The sequence below is a fragment of the Octopus bimaculoides genome, chromosome 6, assembly GCF_046866305.1.
Source record: "Octopus bimaculoides isolate indiv1 chromosome 6, ASM4686630v1, whole genome shotgun sequence".
Taxonomy (NCBI): domain Eukaryota; kingdom Metazoa; phylum Mollusca; class Cephalopoda; order Octopoda; family Octopodidae; genus Octopus; species Octopus bimaculoides.
In genome coordinates this window covers 37,092,327-37,111,890 of record NC_142933.1, presented here as the reverse complement: position 1 = coordinate 37,111,890, position 19,564 = coordinate 37,092,327, and the positions used below count along the sequence as shown (strand labels likewise).

The following is a 19,564-nucleotide window of genomic DNA, read 5'->3' as shown; positions in this document are numbered from 1 at the left end:
AAACTACGTCAAAAGTACTGAATGGATCTTTATGAAATTTGGAAATTATATTCTATGCATAACGGCCATAACTCCCATGAAAATTCATATATTTTTGATGTTGATGAAATTTTAACCCGAAAATAACAGATGAGCATTATTTGTAATTCAACGGTACAACAGTGTAAGACTACCCTTTCAGATATACTTACATTGTGATTTCTGCAATGTGGTGCATAAATTGTCAAGTAAATGAGATGCATCTTTGCCTCCACTGATTCACTTGCAAAGTGTTGAGTAAAATTATTTTGTTGCAGACCTTCTTTGAGTCTTTTTATTATCACTGTGACACACATAGTCCCCAGTTGGTAACATTGATTTCAAGACCTTCCCAGATGAGAGACTGGTTGTTCTAAGACATTTATCGATTGTAAATTTTGTCTGCAATTTGGAAATTATATTCTATGCATAACAGCCATAACTCCCATGAAAATTCATATATTTTTGATGTTGATGAAATTTTAACCCGAACATAACAGATGAGCACTGTCTGTAGCTGGTCTTCTCTTGGAAAAGCACTACTTCTCACATGGACAACTGTATGTTGGCTGCTCAAGAGTGGGCAGCAAAAAAACCTATTTGCATATGCTCCACAAGGGAAAACAAGGAACATTGTTTACAACGAGGTGTTATAATCACAACAGCAAGAAAGTATGTACATGATCACCTTCTTTTACGAAACTTCATTGACTTTCATATATTTATATTGATATACATATATATACGTGTGTTTGGGTGCGTGTGTGTGTGTATACATATCTCTATATATAAAGATGAGAATGTGTGTCTGTCTGTCTGTCTGTGTGAATCCCTAAAACTCGAGAACTACACAACTCTCTTTTACAAACCCAGTGAAAATACATATATTTCATATGTCAAAAAAATTCAAGCAATACATATAACACCAAAGTTAAAAACATTCCCAACAATTCCACAATCCCCAACCTCCAGAGCTATTGAAGAAACTGTTATCATCAACTGACCAAGATTCCTAACATTTGCAAAACAAAATTAGACAATACGACGCTGTACTACAGATGACATCATTTGGAACCACAAGAGATTTAACTGAGGCAGCATTCATCCAAACTTTCAAGATCCAACCTCAGATTTATCATCGCATTGTCTCTCTACTACCTCTGTCAAATGAATCACCAAAATTGGCCTTTCATTATTTATAATCTGTACCTGTTTGTTTGGTTACGAAATAAAATACACAAAACGTGTTTCTGAATTACGTGTATTTACTTTATATAAATATGAGTTGAAAACTTTCTACTAGCATTCCACTTAATGTCTATGTTCCATGCTGGCATGGATTGGAGAGTTATTAAGGTAGAAATATGGTATCGTAGCTACTAACAGTTGAGGGTTGCGTAGTCTAGACGGCGTTTTTAGATTTCATTATTCTCTTTAACCCGGGTATTTCTGCTAGTCTTATATAAAGGCATGTATCACTAGGCACATGTATTCATGTGTGTGCACATATACATGCATGTATATATATATATGTGTGTATTATCAAATTTACATCACTGACTTCTTTGATGGCCTCTCAATCCTTCAACACTTGTATCCCTACTCACTGCCCTTGTTGCTCATCCCTCTATCTCATCTGTATATTGCCCACACCACTGTTATCCATGACTTTATCTTTCTTGCTTCTTGAGCCTGAGTCCCTATTAGTCATTTCTCCATCTCACTGCACTAAGTTGTTGTTGTGACCTAAGGTAGCAGTGGATCTCGCTTCCTTTCATCATACATTGCATTCTTTCACCCATACCTCAATCACTCATTTCTTAATTCTTTGTCTTCTCGGTCTCACTGAATTTTGCCTTCAGTGAAACTGAGGGTGGCTCACATTGCTTCCAGTGTAACTAAGGATGCCACTGCACCTAGTCTGACTCTCCCTCACAGACACTCCTTTGTGCAGTTAACTGGTACAGGACCCATATACTTTCTCCTTGCCTCTACCCTCATCACTCAACCCCTTCAACCTACCTTGAAGGCCTATGTGTAGATGACTACACTGAGCCTTGATTGCCCAGTACCCTCTAACTTCATCCTCCCCTCGTATATTGCCTGTCATCAACCCATTTCACTTTGTCAGCTATCATACTCTCTTTTTCTTCCACACATCTAGTCTTTGTCATCACTCTGTCTCCTTGATTACATAAACTTCTGTCATCTCTCTACCATCTATGTTAAGATGCCTGAATATGTGTCTCCATTTCAGAATACTATGTACTCTTACCATTCCTTTCCCTATTACACATTCCTCTCATCACTATCATCCTTGTCTCTATTACTTATGCATCTCACTCTGTAAAGAGGCAGGCAAATGAGAGCAGAGATATGTGGTTGTAAGGACCCTTCAGTCATGTCAAGGACACAGCTACCGTTCTATTGCTGATGTGACAAAAAATTCAACCAGTACACTCTGTTAAGTGTGAGATTGTGTCTTACCATGAACACAATATTTCTCTAGTACTAGTGTCATCAAACAAGAACTCAGTTCACTTGGTAAAGTGGTTGATATTAAGGAGAGTGGAAGAAACCAAGCAAGATGGGGTCCCCCAACTCATCTAGAGGAGCAGTACTTCTAAAGACATACTGAACTCAAACATGAAGACCCATCTAATCTGACAGCATAGAAAATGGGTAAAAAAAATAATGATGATAAAAATTAGTGGTTGCTCACTATTTTTGCCCCCCCCCCCCCCACTGTATTTGACTATTTCAATAACAAGTGGATTATTGTATGTGCTATTTTGTTACAAAAGTCAGAACCTTCATTAGATTTCTACTGAGTCTATTCTGCTATGAAATCTACATAGATTTCACCATACATACTGAAGTAGAATGAGAGAATCACTAATTAAGCAATAAACAAAATATCAATTCAATAATTAGCTAAGCACAGAGTAGCCAGCATTAAGACTTCATTAATAAAATACATCCTTCATAGTATTTGCCAATGTAGTGATGACTCACCACATATTTCTTAGGACATACAATTGCATTAGCTTCTTTTCCATTATAAATTACAAAACCTTATATCAAACATCAGTGTGAGTGATACAATAAGGATCTGTAAAATCTGGTTCTATAGAAATTGTAGTGGGGTTTACTAGGTAAGGAGACAGACTATGAAAGACGAATTTATTTATAATTATATCTATTATTTTTGAGTGGAGACGCAATGGCCCAGTGGTTAGGGCAGCGGACTTGCGGTTTCAATTCCCAGACTGGGTGTTGTGAGTGTTTATTGAGCGAAAACACCTAAAGCTCCACGAGGCTCCGGCAGGGGATGGTGGCGAACCCTGCTGTACTCTTCCACCACAACTTTCTCTCACTCTTACTTCCTGTTTCTGTTGTGCCTGTAATTCAAACGGTCAGCCTTGTCAAACTGTGTCATGCTGAATATCCCCGAGAACTACGTTAAGGGTACACATGTCTGTGGAGTGCTCAGCCACTTGCACGTTAATTTCACGAGCAGGCTGTTCCGTTGTTCGGATCAACTGGAACCCTCGACATCGTAAGCGATGGAGTGCCAACAACAATATTTTTGAGATGATGGAAGTGATGTTGATATTACAGTAAGATCAAAAGTGGCAAGCAGGCAGAATTGTTAGCCTGCTGAGTAAAATTCTTAGCAGTAATTTATCCACCTTCATGTTCCGAGATGAAATTCTGCTCAGGTCAACTTTGCCTTTTATCCTTTTGAGGTCGATAAAATAAGTACCAGCTGAACACTGGGGTCAATGTAATCGACTTAACTCCTCCTCTGAAATTTCTGGCCTACCAAAATTTGAAATCAATATTGCAGTACAGTCAAAGAGGTTAGTAAGATAAGATAGACTGACTTTCTTGGAATAAGAAACACTATGTATTCCTAGATGAAACTAAAATCACTATAAAGTGGTAAAGACCAAAATATGTGTCCTGTACATGCCAGAAGAAGTTACAATAATACTGATCTTCCCTCACTGCATATTTATTTCCACTTAGTGTTTTAATAAATCAACAACACACCTATTGATTTTGCTTTCAGTGTCATTTCTTAATTATTCAGTATCTAAACAATGATATTTAATATCTAAATGTTCATAATTACTTAGTGACCCATTAATTACTACTTCAGCACATACAGTGAAGGCAAAATATTTAATACTAGTTATATATAGTATGTTAATAAGATATGTTATCACAAATTTACTTAAAGGTAAACAAATTGGAAAGAAATTCATTGGATACTAGAGATAGATGAAATTAGAAGAATAAGAAAGAGAATCTTTCCATTGATATCTTATTAAGACTATCTTCATATTGGTTACAAATTTTGGCACAAGGCCAGCAATTTTGGGATAGAGGTAAGTCAAATACATCAACCCCAGTGCTTAACTGGCATTTATTTTGTCAACTATGAAAGGATGAAAGGCAAAGTTGACTTTGGCAGAATTTGAACTCAGAATGTAAGGATGGATAAAATGCCACTAAGCATTTTGCCCAGTGTGCTAATGATTCTGCCAGAGAACATTGCTATCATTCTACTTGTATCTACAGAAGTAAATTACCAGTGTTTGTGTCATTACATGCATAAACTATTAACTGTGTTTCTGATATCTGTAATGTATTACTGGGATACTTAGACCAGCATTACCAGAGAAGTTGCAAAGTTAAACACTATCAGGCCAACCCATAAATTATGCGGTTTCTTTCATTTGCATGAATTAAAAGTCAGAGGGGGACAGGATAAACTACCTGCATCAACTCGCTATAAAAGCAGGTATTAATTTTACCTTATTCTTAGTGCAAGTTTTGAAGAAATCAGTTCAATTTTAACAGTTATTCTTTCAAAGTTATAATGGAAGTGACAATGGAGCATATTCAGCATATTTTGATTTATGAGTTCAATAAAGGCAACAACGCAAAGAAAAGTGCAAGGAATATTAATGCAATATATGGAGATTAGACAATAAACGTAAGCCAGTGTCAACAGTGGTTCCAGAAATTCTGAGCCGGAAACTACAGCTTAGAAGACAAGCCTCGTCCTGGAAGATCTGTAGAGCTCAATGAAGATGTCCTGCAAACCCTGGTGGAACAAAATCCTATCATAACTGTTGCTTAGATTTGGTCATTCAATCATTCACCAACACTTGTGTGCCATCGGAAAGTCAACAAAATGGGTCAATGGATTCCTCACAAACTTTCCGAGTCTAATCATGCACAGAGGGTGAATGTGTGCTCTTCTTTGCTGTCATGTCCCACAAATGAAGCTTTTTCAGACTGAATAGTGACTGGTGACTTGAAATGGGTTCTCTATAAAAATGTCAAGTGCTGAAGACAGTGGGTAGGGAAAAGAGAAACACTGACATGCCAGGCTAAAGAAGGTTTTCACCCATGTAAAGTGCTGTTATCTGTTTGGTGGGATATGAAAAGTTTAGTCCCTTTGAACTTTTAAACCCAAACCAAATGATAACAAAGGAGATCTACTGCCAGCAGCTTGAGAGGCTTAATTTAGCACTATAAGAAACACAACTATCTTTAGTTTCAAGACGAAAGGTGTTCTTCCATCAGGATAATGCTCGGCTACATACAGCGAGGATGACATTCCAAAGGCTGGAGCAGTTTGAATGGGAAACAATGCCCCACCTACCATATTCACTGGACATTGCCCTATCTGATTATCATTTATTTGGCAGTCATCAAAATCATTTGGATGGAAAAAATATGAATTCTGTAGTTGAGATCAGAACAGTAGTGGAGGAGTATTTTTCGTCACGGACAAGTGAATTTTGGAAGAGGGGACTTGCAAGTCTACCAGATAGATGGATGAGCACTGTAGAAAATAAAGGAGTGTATATTTTAGATTAAAAAAGAACTTTGTTTATCTTAATTTTGAAAAATGAAAGAAGTATAAAAAAACCCACATTATTTATGGGATGACCCAATATTTCCTACCATGTGTGTGTGTCAACATTAAATTAAGAAGCGTAAGTTCAAATGCCATGCAAGTGGAATTCACTTTCCATACTTTTCAGTTTGACAAAATAACAGTCAAATGTTAGGATAGATTTAATTGATCCTGAATTTGCCTAATATGTATGCCATAATGTCAATGTTAAAAATTAATATCTAAGAACTGAAGATGACGGTTAGAAGCAGTTGAAGAGTTGGGAGAAATACTAGAGTTCTGGATTTGTTTCCTGCATTTATTTTGTCCATTTACTTCTTGATTTTGATTTTAGCTAGAGTCTACTATCATTCAGCTGAGGTCAATAAAGTAGCAGCAATGGAGTTGCTACAAATGCCCACTCTCCTTGTTTCTACAAATAGTTGCTCCTCCTGTTACTGAACTGAAAATATAAATCATGTCCATTGATCCTAACCAACAATAAACTGAACTGTCATTAGAAAATGACTACCAGTATAGCTTTTATAAAATCCAATTTACTAGAGAGCAACAATTTTATGTTACTCACCAATGACTTCTAACAGTGTCATTACCCTCAACAACAGCAACTGTCATCCATGTTTGGCATAAATCTGTCAAAACTGCCTGCCTATGGGCTCTGTCTCTCATATCTCAGATTGGTGGCTTTCTATCAGATCATACAACTGCAACATACACATGATGGGGCTCTTACACTTTGTTAGCCAGGGTTTGGTCCTCTTCCCTAAACACTTTCCCCATATATTATTGACCCTACTTGCTGTCACCTTCAACAATGCCCACACTCATGTATGATATGACATGCCATTCCACCCAAACCTTCTGCACACAAATGCCATCCACATACACATGAGACACCTCACACTAAATCTGCAATGACTTCGTGAACAGAGATCTCAAAACATCCAAGTTCAAACCCATCTTATCTTCTGCAGTAAAAATCCCCACAATCACTGCACACACCAAGAAAACATAACCACACCTCACACCCCTTTCAACAATAGTGGTTGTGATCACCCCAAATGATGATCACTATCATATAAGATCTTTCCATGTGAACATATACCCTTTACATAGCAATGATTGTATTTTAAGGAATGTTTTTTTTTCTCTTCAGAGTTAGAAGATACTTCTTCCTCCACCAAATACTAACCCTCTATAAAGCCCAGCTGACTCTTTCAGTAGATACTCCTACATCTGAGATGGTGATGTTGGTACATCCTAGTCCACACATCCACCAAGAAAAATTTAAATAGAAGAAAAAAATGAAGTCACAAACATGTTTCAGGCTTTGGTCCAGAGATGTGCTGTCTCCCCCGTCTGCTTTTTATCTTGCTATTTGAAAAACCACATCAAAAACTTGCTACTCCAAAGACCACTTCTGAACTGGCCAGTTGCCACATTCATTCAAGTACTTTTTACTCACTATTGTCTTCTCTCATCACCCACACTGTTGCCAATCCTCATAGATCCCACACCAATAACGACACCCCAGCACTTCCTCCCTAGTGCACGAGATCTCATTAACTCACTCCCAGTACATGTATTTCCTGCAGTCATGAACTTGAAATATTTTAGGTAGAATATTAACAGCATCAACTTCACTTGTTTCACAAGACATGTGAAGGTCATAGGCCCAGCTCCTTCTAGACCAAAGATTAAAAAAATACTAATATTTATTTCACCCTAACATGGTTAAATAATAAACTCAAAATCTTTTGTTTGGTTTTCTTTTTAAACCATACCTACACAATCTTTCTGTATACACCTCAATGAAATACATGTGCAACCTTATGCAAACTTCACTGTAACCTCTGCTCCTATTACCCAAACTTAGCTACAAAACCCTCTTGTCCACATTTCTTTGTGTAGCATCTTCAGTTGTATCTTTCTTGGTTGTTCCCTTCCTCTACTTCTTTCCAGATTCATTTCCATCATAAAGCACAATGGTTTTCATGTAGTTCATTGCAGTGAAATAAAATTGTGATGGCTATCATATAACTAGTAACATACAGATAAATCACTATGGTTATCATATAGCATTTTTTTACTAGCAGAAACTGATGCCATTAAATGTTCTGTTTAAATTGTTGTAGATTAATGCCTGCAGGAAGGATATGAACAGGGAAATGATTCCAGAGGGTTGATGTTGTGGGAAAGAAGCATGGGGTGTAGTGATTGGATGCAGAGAAAGGAATAGTTGCATGCACAAGGGTGTCAAGAGGTGGCGAGATGAGTGGGAAAGGAGTACCTTAGTGGTCAGCGTACAAAAGCAGCTAAATCCAAGGAACAAAGGCCATTATTGTAGCAATAGAAAAGGCAGAGAGAGGAGCAGCACACTTGTGGGGCCAGAGGTTGGAAAGTGTCTGTTAGTGATAGGGTGGTCTGTCTCTGGATGTAATCCAGGATGTCAGTGTGCATAACAGCAACACCATCTCAGATGTTATCAGCAATGAGATAAACCACTACATTTATTATATGGTTATTAGCAGTGCAATAAACCATTAACAAAAATAATCCATCTTTGAAGTCAATAGCAACCATAAAGTCCATTAAAGATTTTAGATGTGTTTCATTAGAGATACCTGTAATAACATTCAAATCATTAACATTTGATCAACAACATTAACACGAATTTTAAAGTGATTTATTAGAATCAGTTGTGTAGCTTGAGAAAGATATGATGATTAAGTTAAGTCATTTTGAGATATCATATCATTTGGGTTTTGTAGCAGCACACAGGAGTGAGTTAATCAGTACCAGGAGAAAATATGTGAAATCATTGATACATTTGCCTGAAACAAAAACTGAAATAACATCATACTGATAAATCTTAATACCAAAAACTCCTTAAAACAACAGAGTCTTTTTATCTTTTGCTTGTTTCAATCAATGGACCTGCAGTCCATGCTGGTGATATGCTGAGGCATCACCTTGAAATTTAGTTGAACAAATCAACCTATATTTTTTTAAAACCTGGCACTGATTCTATCTGTCGTTTTTGCTAAATTGCTAAGTTATGGGGATGTAAACAAACCAACATCAGATATCAAGTGGTGGAGATAAACACAAATACAAAGATACACACACACACATATGTGTATAATGGGCTTCTTCTAGTTTCTGTCTACAAGATATTGGTCAGCTTAGAGCTATAGTAGAAGATGTGTGCTCAAAGTGCTATACAGTGGGATTGAACCCAGGACCATATGGTTGGAAAGTAAACTTCTTACCACACAGCCAAGATTGTATCAAAGCAAACTTCTTGGGAGGCGGTGGAGTAATGGCTACATTTCTAAAAAATGTCCTTAGATTTGTGAGAGTGATATGGTTTACGTTGTAGGTTAGTGTCTGAGAAAAATATAGATGTGGAGGATATTTCAAGAGATGAAGATTTATGAGGAAGTATTAGGCCTAGAGGCTGTGATGCACAAGGCAAGATAGTTCTGTTGAAAACAATGTTTAAGCTATTTTAGTAGCAACAGAAGAGGTATAGAGAAGAGACCATATGTCTTTAAGGCAGTGGCTGTAATATGTTGGTGAATAGATCTTTGCCTGATGACCTTCTGTTTTAATGTAAAGTACATGTGTAGCAACAACAACAGCATCCTAGGTACAAGAATCACCTCTTCAGTGTGACTGCAGCTATTAAACCTTATTGAGAGGAAGTAATTGGGATTAAATTATTTTTGTCTCCAAAAAAGAATCAGATGGGATTTTGGCATAATGTTGTATGTGTGAGAAATTACAATAAAAGATTATTAGAGATTGTTAGACCTAACATTTGTAGCATGTTTAAAGGGTTTAGTTGTGTATTGCTCACGCAGAGAAAAAGTGAGGTACAACAGTGTTACTTTGATACATATAAAAAAAATATGTATTTGTATTGTTGCTAGGGATGTGAGGTTTCTACTGAAAGAAGTGTTTTGCAGCCTCTGTTAATCTCAACAGTGTGAACCTGACATGAAGCATATAGACTGCATATCCTTTACTCTTCTGTGTGCAGAAGAGTAAAGGATAATGGAGGTTGCTATCACATGTGTGTACAAATGTGAGTGTATGGTTAGAAGCGACAGCCAAAAGGTTGTTGAGGTACAGAAAGAAGATCGGGAGATGACATTGAACTTTGGGTTCGGAAAAGTTGAGAGAGTGTAAGTTGGAGAGAAGTCTGTCGGTGGAGGCTGTAATCTGACAAGTTTTCTAATCTGAAAAAGAAAAGATAGATAAAGTCATTAAGCGAATAACTTAGCTAAAAGGTTGCCATTGTAGAAATGAACAGACCGCTGAGCAGTGATATAGGGGAGCAAGTATATAATTGATCTGGTTCTACAAAAGCCGTACTGGTGATAACAAAGAGAGAGGGGGGAGAGGGAGGGAGAGAGAGAGAGTGTGAGTGAGTGAAGATGATGAAAAAATTGATTGTTAATGGAAAGCAATAGGGCTGTGGAAGTTGGCAGGGTCAAGGAGCTTGCTCTTCTTTAAAAAGAGATACACTCTAAGATGTTCTCCAAAAACTGAAATAGATTTCGGTACAGAAATACTCAAATATTTCATAAGAATAGAGACTGAAACTGAAGCAGGATTTAAGGATGATAGGAGACTTTATTTAGTTGATTTTGCATACATATATATATGTATATAATAATAACATTAGGGACAAAATCCAAAATTACAGGTAAAAACTCAATTAAAATCAATTTATAAAAACATAGAAAAACATGTAATCGTTACCAATATAGCAAGAGATTTCACCGCAAAAGGTCTAAAGTAGACTCCTTAAGGATCGTTCTCCTTGGTTATATATCCAAAGTTTTAAATTTAAAAGAGAGTTTTGACGCTAATATCCATTATTATTGAAATGTATTCCTAAATTTAAAACTTTATATATATATATTATAATAAGATAAGAAAATAGAGACAATTAATAAATTATTATTTATTAACTAAAAAATTGACAAACCTCTTTTACAGATGTTTCGATTCAAGACCGCCAGAAAATTAATAAAATTTAAAATTATTTGAATGTCGTATCTCGTCAGAGGAAGTTTTGTTTGTCAATTTTTTAATAAACAAATAATAATTTACTAAATATATGTGTGTGTGTGTGTGCGTCAAAAGAAGAGAGGAGTGTCCATAACTTTTGCAGATTGTGTGGGATTGGTATAGCCGATGTTTCTGTTTAAACATTACAAGTGTATTGTCGACAGCAAAAATATGGGAAATTTAGGGGTGGGTGTTGTGGGAAGAAAGGACTGGGTGAAGTCTTTAATGCGTGGCGGGGAGGAATTGCAGGGGTGACACGGAAAGAAAGACAGGAAGAGTATATCTGAGTGGTGAGGGTATGTACCTAGTTCAGAGGCTATTGTAATAATGTATAGGAGAGGCAGAAACAGCATCTCTGAGATAGTGGTTGACGTCTGTTAGTTTTTATAAATCGGCCAAATAACGTTATTTGGGATGTGTAGAGGTTATGTTTGTGTTTGTAAAACAGTAACTCCGTTCGAAATACGTGTACTATACTCCAAGTGTGAGCGTTATTTAGTCTTTGAAGAAAGTCAGTAGCTAATAGGGGCTGAAGTATTTTCTGATTCTTAGAAGAATGGGTAATGTTTAAACTCGAGGTGCTCTTGTCACTTATGATCGAAAGAAGGTAATATCTTCGAGAAAACTACAATTTACTATCCTTCTCTCCTAAAATTTAAAAGGATTAAGTTTAAAAATATTGTATTGTGAAATTCTGAAGTAGTGATCATAGATTACAAAATTATTCGACCTTTCTTTATCTGAATGACCTTTCTGAAATTAATAAACAAATATTACAGGATTAACAAACCGAATATATAATCAACATAACTGCAGTGAACACAACAGCATACAATATTAGTGTACAATCAATACAGTTCTATCAATAAAACTAAACATACGTAATGAGGTGACATTAATCGATTCAAGGCACGAAGCGTCGATTTTCCCGAGTCTGTGATTATCACTACACTGCGTAGCACACACCCACTTTGTCAAGAGAACATCGCAGTTCGAATCGTATATAAACAGTATATGTAAAATACACTATGTTTTATATATTAGAAATAACCATGACTGAGCATGGTGTTGTTAGGCGACAACGCCGTCCGGAGTATTCCCGGTGTCGTCATTAGTTTTTCCCGCGAAATGAAGAGAAGCTTTATTGTTTCACTTTAATGTTGAGATGATGTTAGAGAACATAGGATTTTTTTTTTTTTATCCCGCCCAGTTGATAGCTTTACGATAACCTTACAATGCAGTATCGCTTTAATTCAACATGAATATCTTACATAATCCTAATTGCTAACGAGATCCAATAATTTTTCTATATTAAATAAGACCACACCGATGTTTATAACGATAACAGACTAAATGGTTATACATAATCTCAGTTTATATCAAAGGAAAATTAGAGCTATACGGTTTAGAAAATCAATACATCGTTTAATATAATCTGGGTAATTAGACAACGTTCAATCTGTTTGTAAGTGTAGCAGCTAACCAGTTTAATTTTATTATTCATTTTTTTTTCTTTACGTCTATTACTGAACATTTACATTAGAATAGTGGATACTATAAGTGGGGGGAGGTATGACACAGAACTGGTTAGTGTTATCTTGACATAGCAGTGGATGACACAAAATATTGAGAGAGGAAAAAGATATGAGACGAAATGATGATGGCTGCCATTATAAATATTGTTATATATTCTCTGCGTAAAATGATGACCGGTTCAGTTTAGAAGATCCGCCCGGATTATTTATCAACATTTCACCACTACGATTTAAAAAGTTCATATATTTTATATTTTCATCAACATAAGCCATGGTAATAATGGCTGCCTACTTCTCTCAGGAAGTTGGAATTTTATTTTGAAGTATCGTAAGAGATGCATCTCCTCTTCACACAGCCTCCGCTGCATTATTCTGTAGAAATAATACTCATATTTTATTTCATTTTCTTTCTGTATCAGAGTAAAAAGAACATTTCGAAATAAAACAAATTCCCAAATAATAATTTTTCAAAACGAAAAAAAAAGAACATATTTTAGAATTGTCAAAAAAACCTGCTTTAGCTCTACTTAACGAAATACGGAGTCCAACGAAAAAAATGACTTTTGTCTACTTTATAAGAAATTGAACAAAGAAAATAATTGCATCACAAAATACTGCTTTACTGTAAAATAAAATAATTGAAAAACGTTTTGAATCTGCACTGAAATATATATTGTCTTATAACTAAAAATATTTAAATTATTATTATCTAGTGTGGGAGCATTTTAAAGATGCTAACGAAGTTATTAACAGATATATTGTAATAATTTCCAAATGACCAGCATTCGTAACCGTAAGAATAATAATTATATAAAATATTTTTCCAAATGTTCAAGTAAATTAATCAGGTGAAATATTTGTATCTACGAAAGCAAAATGTAAATAAAGTGAATAATCATGTAAAACTAAATATATCACAGATATATAAACTATATCATATATTGATTAATAAAGAGTTCAATCAGTATAGATGGCCTTTTTATCAATTCGTTTCGTAATTACATGACTAAATTTAATTGTTTTTTCACTTCCGGAATAATAAATCCGGGACATTTTTCTGCGCGGCCATTACTCTATTCAGGACCGACGGCGGCCATGGTAGTCGGGGAAGCAATCTCCCGATGAAAGATTTTCCCAGGATTTCTAAATTTCCTTTATAAAACATGAAGATTAAAAAGAAGCATGTCGATCTATCGGCAGTTAGTCATTACCTTAGACACGGACAATATCCTGAAGGACTATCTGACTCGGACAAACGGTGTGTAAGAAAAAGATCCAAGGATTTCAGATTGAAAGCTGGCGTGCTATACTTTGTGCGAGATCCGAAAAGTGACCCGAGCAACTCAAGCGGAGCTGAGAGCGACTCAGAACGGCCTGCAACAGAACAAGTCTGGAGAGAAGTGCTGCATAAAGCGGAAGAAATTAGAAAAGCTTTTCTTGAATGCCACGTGGACAACCAAGGTAAATGTATATTTGTAACTCGATCACACGCACGCCATCAACAGAAAACTATCTTTTGTTCTATTTAATCTCCATCCTTTTACAATAGGAAGCTATGATTGTATTTTTAAATGTTTAACTTCAACTTGCCTGTCATGGTGTTAATTTTCTAAGTTAATGTCCCTGTAGATTCATAACGGTCGCTATATTTCGTCTCTACTGTCACTGGCGCTAAAATAAACAATACACGCTCTTAACTAATCAAACATTATTTCCCATCAGTCTGTTTGTTCTTTGATTAACTTTGCAAAGGTGAAGATTACAACGTTTTAGTACCACTTCACTCCCAATTTACGTGTTTAATTGGAATATTAGCTTGGAAGGGTGTCAAATTCCTTCTGTTTTCATTCCATTCCTGTCAATGTTGCTATATTTTTAAACGGTGTAAACCCATAAGAACCTACACTTAACACTATATTGACCCATTTATATCATCTGACCTGTTTCGTTGACCTAATCATACCCGAGAAGCACATCTTTATATTACACGTACAATATATTTACTTGCAATGTATATTAATTAATATAAAACAATACAATAATTTACAAAATATTTCATGCTCTTCAAAATATATTTGAATTTCTTTGAGCCTGCATGATGTAAATTTATAAAAACGTAGCAACATGCAATTCTGATGATGTCTATAAACACTGCATCACATATTCTGCGATGTCCATGTACACACACACACACACACACACACACACACACAGAGTAATGTATATATATCTGAAATGCTGAGATAGTGAGATTGGTTGTGCAGTATAGAATTTCAATGAAGTTTAATAGAAAACTCTTCGAGCAGGGATCTGCATACTCAGCTTCGAAGAAATAATGTTTTGTTTATCATCATCATCATCATTTAACGTTCGCTTTCCAGGCCGGCATGGGTTGGATATATATATATATATATATATATAGGGATGGTCATTTTATGTATGTGTGTGCACTATATATATATATATATATATATGGGTGTGTGTGATTTGAAAGCATAAAACTTCACTAATCACTTAACCATTATTCCGACTATCTCTTTTATGATCTATCATTCGAAGATCAGAGGTGGCCAACATGGAGTAATAATAATGTTTTCAGTGTCTAGAGAATATATCTTAATATTTTGTATTGGGTACGGTTTCCTTCCTGTTCGCACTATCTTTCGTGATTGTGTGTGCGTGTATATAATTTATGTGTGTGCATATATTTATATGTATTTGTATGCATATATATTTATATGTATTTATGTATGTGTGTGTATATATATATATATATATATATATATATAGATATATATATATATAATACACACACATACATATGATGTGTGCATAGAAATTTAGAGAAATAGGAATATACAGCATAGAGGATAGCTAAAAGTTCCTACAGGACAACTTACTGAGAGTTGCAGACCAAATCAGTAGCTAATGTGAAGTTCCATCCAGGCAGAGAATGACATGATGGTGAAACAGATTAGACAAAGTCATAAAAGCTAGGAGACTGACTAGAGAATTGGAATCTGGTACCTAAAAGAGATGATAGGTGACAGATTTATGTGGCAAGAGGAGAAGCAGAAAGTAACTGGTTTGTCAATGTTATACAGCATGTGGTTTATCAGAGATAATGAGGTGTTGGTAATTTTGGAAAGAGAGAAGCATAGAAGTGTTACTATGAAATACTACTAAATGTGGAGGATACTTGGGAAAAAGAGAGTTTTCCTGATGTGAACACAGCTGGGAGACATGTTATTTTAGTTAACAGTGGTATAATAAGCAGACTAATTAAGGATATGAAGACAGAAAAAGCTCCTGGTCTATCAGAGACCCTTAAAATATTTGGTAGAGTGGGACAGCCTAGTCACCAGTATAGTTAACTAGGTTGTACAAGAAGGTACTATACCCATCAGTTGGTGTAGCCGCATTGTAGTCACCTATTACAAGGCTAAAGGAGATCCCTTAGAGAGAAGTAATTAACAGACGTATCAGATCTGTGGTCTGGGTCTGAAAGTTATAGAAACTGTTACAGCTCAACTAATTAGACAAAATTAGCCTAGATAAGATATAGTTTGGTTTTGTGCCAGGGAGAAGTATATCTGAGAAGACAATTGCAGGAGAGGTAGTAAGTCGAAAATAAACAGTCATGCTTGGCATTCATTGACCTGGTGTATAGACTTTAACAGGGTCCCTGGATCCCAGATCTGGTGGTTACTGCAAAAGCTAGGGGCAGCTAAATGACTGGTGAGAGTTGTTCATGCCATGTACAGGAATGCTGTCAGTAAAGTGAGAGTTTGCAATGAATTTAGTGTTGGTACAAGTTCACTAGGGTTTGATTCTCAGTCCCTTCCTATTCATCATTGTCCTCCAGGCCATTACAAAAGAGTTCATGAACAATTACCCTTGGGAACTCCTCTATGCTGTTGACTTTGTTCTAAGCTGATTCTATAATAATTAGAAAAAAAAATTCAATGTGTGGAAGCAAAATGGAGTCAAAAGGCCTTAAAGTTAACTTAGCATAACTCAAAGTTCTAGTAAGAAGGAAAACGGACATAAGACTAAATCACTTCATGTAAATGGCTTTGTTTGATATGTAAAATAGGTGTAGGCAGAAATTCTTTACAGTATACCCAGTGCAGGCTATGGGCACATAAGTGGTAAAGAAGGGGAGACTGTTCTGAAAGTGTAGCTACTAGAATAAGAGCTGACTGGTAAAAGTTCAAAGAGCTCTCTGTTGGTTGCAAAAGGCTTTTCTCTCTCTCTCAATGAAAAATGTATGACATTTGTGTATGAACAGTAATGCAACATGGTTGTGAAATGTGGGCTATGAATGTGGAGGATGTGAAAACTAAGAACAAATGGTGTTACCGTTCCCTGATGGACATGCAATGTCGGTGTACATGTATGACAAGGTGAAAATGTGTTGAGAAAAAAATTAGACTTAACAGGCAAAAACTGTGCCAGTATGGTCATATGGACTGTAGATTGTATGGATGGGGACAGCTGCATAAAGAAGTATTGATCATTAAATCAGGGTGAAACTTGTTAAAGAGGAATACCTGGGAAGATGCGAGATGAAGTCATGAAGACTGATCTCAAGATATTGAGCCTCACAGAGGAGATAACAGTAGACCAAGATGCTTGGTCTTGAGAAGCATCTTGTACATCTCAAGATGTACTTGAGAAGACTTGTACATCTCGGCCAAAAAAAGGAAGTCATAAAAGTGTGTTTTTTGTGTCTATGCTCCTACACCCACTGTCCTTGTCAAGCTTTCCCCTATAACTCATCTTCTTAACATCCATTCCTCCATTGCTTTTCTGACCTTCTACCTATGGTATTGTTCATTCAGTTGCTAAAATTATATGAGAGCAAAGCTTCACACAGTTATCCCTCTCTTAATATCATTTCTAACCACTTTATTTTCCTCCTGAGCTACATCTTATGACTGTTGTAACTCAACCATAGCACCCTCGTATGTATGTCATCAATGACCCCCACCCCAGCTTTGTCACTCTGCATCCCTTTCTTTGTCCCCACACTTCCCATCAGCTCTTTATTTCTCCTCTGTGTATATATTATACTGCCGCCTAACACTTCCACTTCCTCTTCTCTGACCCCCTCCTATTTCCTTCACCTCCCCACTCCAAAACTGATATTTTCCCCTGACCATGCCCCCACCCTTGATCACCATTCACTGCATTCACTTTTATCTCCATCTCTAACCATATGTCACTCTCATTTAATATACTCTTGTGAACTTATCCATTTTGTATGTTGAGGGTATGCCCTGAGACCTCATCACCACCATCTATTTTCCTCTTTCCAGTTGTGGGTAGCCATGTGTCTCTTTTTACAACAAGATACCTGTTCATGTTCCTTTATCATACTTTAGTCTCTCAACAGCTGGCAACTCACCCCAGTGGGGCTTGTCTTGTGAGTTACTTGGTGGCCTACTTAGTGCTTGTGACATGAAAAGAGTGCTCAATACAGTCTGTAGAGTGGTTGGCATTAGGAAGGGCATTCAGCAGTTGAAACCATGCTAAACATAGGAGTGTGACACACTTCTCCAGCTTGTCAGATCCTGTTAAACTAACAAAGATGGAAATTAAATGATGATGGATATGATGTGTGTGTGTATGTACATTTATACATATATATATGTATATGCTGATACCATGTAAAAGCATCTGTGCTGGTGCTATGTTAAAAGCACCCAGTACTCTCTGTAAAGTGGTTGATGTTGGGAAGGACATCCAAGCATAGAAACCATGCCAAAACAGGCAAATAGACAATTGGCCAGCTCCTGTCAAACTGTCCAACCCATGCCAGCATGGAAGCAGATATTAAATGATGATGTCTTTTTATTCATCAGAACTCTTTCTAGAAGCTGGAATTGGATAATACCAATAAGTGTTACATGTTCTTTAAGGAAGTCTTCCATGTTTTTACTGTTCCACTTATATATTGTATCTGTAAAGTGCTTGTTAGCTGGTCACTTTCTTTGCTTCAAAACCTTAGCCTTTTCAGATTGTCATTTAAATATTTACTAACATAACCAATAATTACCATTATAAATATGGATTTATTGTAGGAGTAATGAAGCAGCTGTCATTAGATATTCTCCTTCTTGTTAATTTTGGAAGAGATGTTCACATTAATGATGTTTCTTTTTTGTCTCAAATAACTATATCAAGCATGTTTGTAATCGCTAGAAGTTTTGATGGAAATGTTTCTGTGATATTCTATGCAGTGATATGTATGCATTGTATATTCTTTTGGCAACATCATGTTGCAAAGGGTGGTAGTAGGTAGTATCTTGAATCCATATATATATATATATATATATATATATATATATATATATTGGGTTGACCGGAAAGTTCGTGCCAATTTATAGTAGCTTAGCTTTCGACTTATTTTAGAATATGGTTGAATCCATAAAATAGGATTTGACTACACCTCCGTTTAGAGCACAGTTTAAGCTATCTTTTCGTAGAAGAAGGTTTATGTTCCTGTAACCTGTGTTAATTCTGTAACCCTTTAAAATGGAAAATAAGAAAGTTCATTTTTGGCACTTGATACTTTTCTTTTTCCGTAAAAGGAAAAATGCCTCACAAGCAACCAAAGAAATATGCGCAGTTTACGGTGATGTTTCTTTATCCGAAAGAACGGTACGGAAGTGGTTCGCAAGGTTCCGAGCTGGAGATTGTAGCCTTATTGAAAAAGAGTGATCAGGCTGACCTTCCACTACAGATGATGACCAAATCAAGTCATTAATTGAGAATAACCCACATTGCACAACCCGAGAATTGGCAGAAAGCCTCAACCTATCAAAATCCGTCGTTCATGAGCACCTGGTAAAGCTTGGGTACACAAACCGCTACAATGTTTGGGTACCACATGAGTTGAATGAGAAGAACCTTTTGGATCGCTTTTCTAGCTGTGATTTGCTTTATAAACGGAATGAAAACGTGCCTTTTTTAAAGCAAATTGTCA

General features: G+C 36.1%; 1 protein-coding gene and 1 long non-coding RNA gene across 2 annotated transcripts in view; one reads left to right on the top strand and one right to left on the bottom strand.

Moving 5' to 3' along the window:
* Positions 1 to 8,626: 8,626 nt before the first annotated feature.
* On the bottom strand, positions 8,627 to 12,151 carry LOC128248152 (uncharacterized). The gene is made up of 2 exons (XR_008264441.2): positions 11,920 to 12,151; positions 8,627 to 10,200 (listed from the first exon to the last, which is right to left on the bottom strand). It is a non-coding gene; the product is annotated as an uncharacterized LOC128248152 (long non-coding RNA).
* Positions 12,152 to 13,643: 1,492 nt separating this feature from the next.
* The window catches only part of LOC106874323 (uncharacterized), a 37,832-nt gene continuing 31,911 nt past the window's right edge, over positions 13,644 to 19,564 (top strand). Inside the window, exon 1 of the mRNA XM_014922010.3 lies at positions 13,644 to 14,034. Within this exon, the coding sequence (XP_014777496.1) occupies positions 13,737 to 14,034 (298 nt within the window). The 5' untranslated portion in view covers positions 13,644 to 13,736. The remainder of the gene's footprint in view (positions 14,035 to 19,564) is intronic.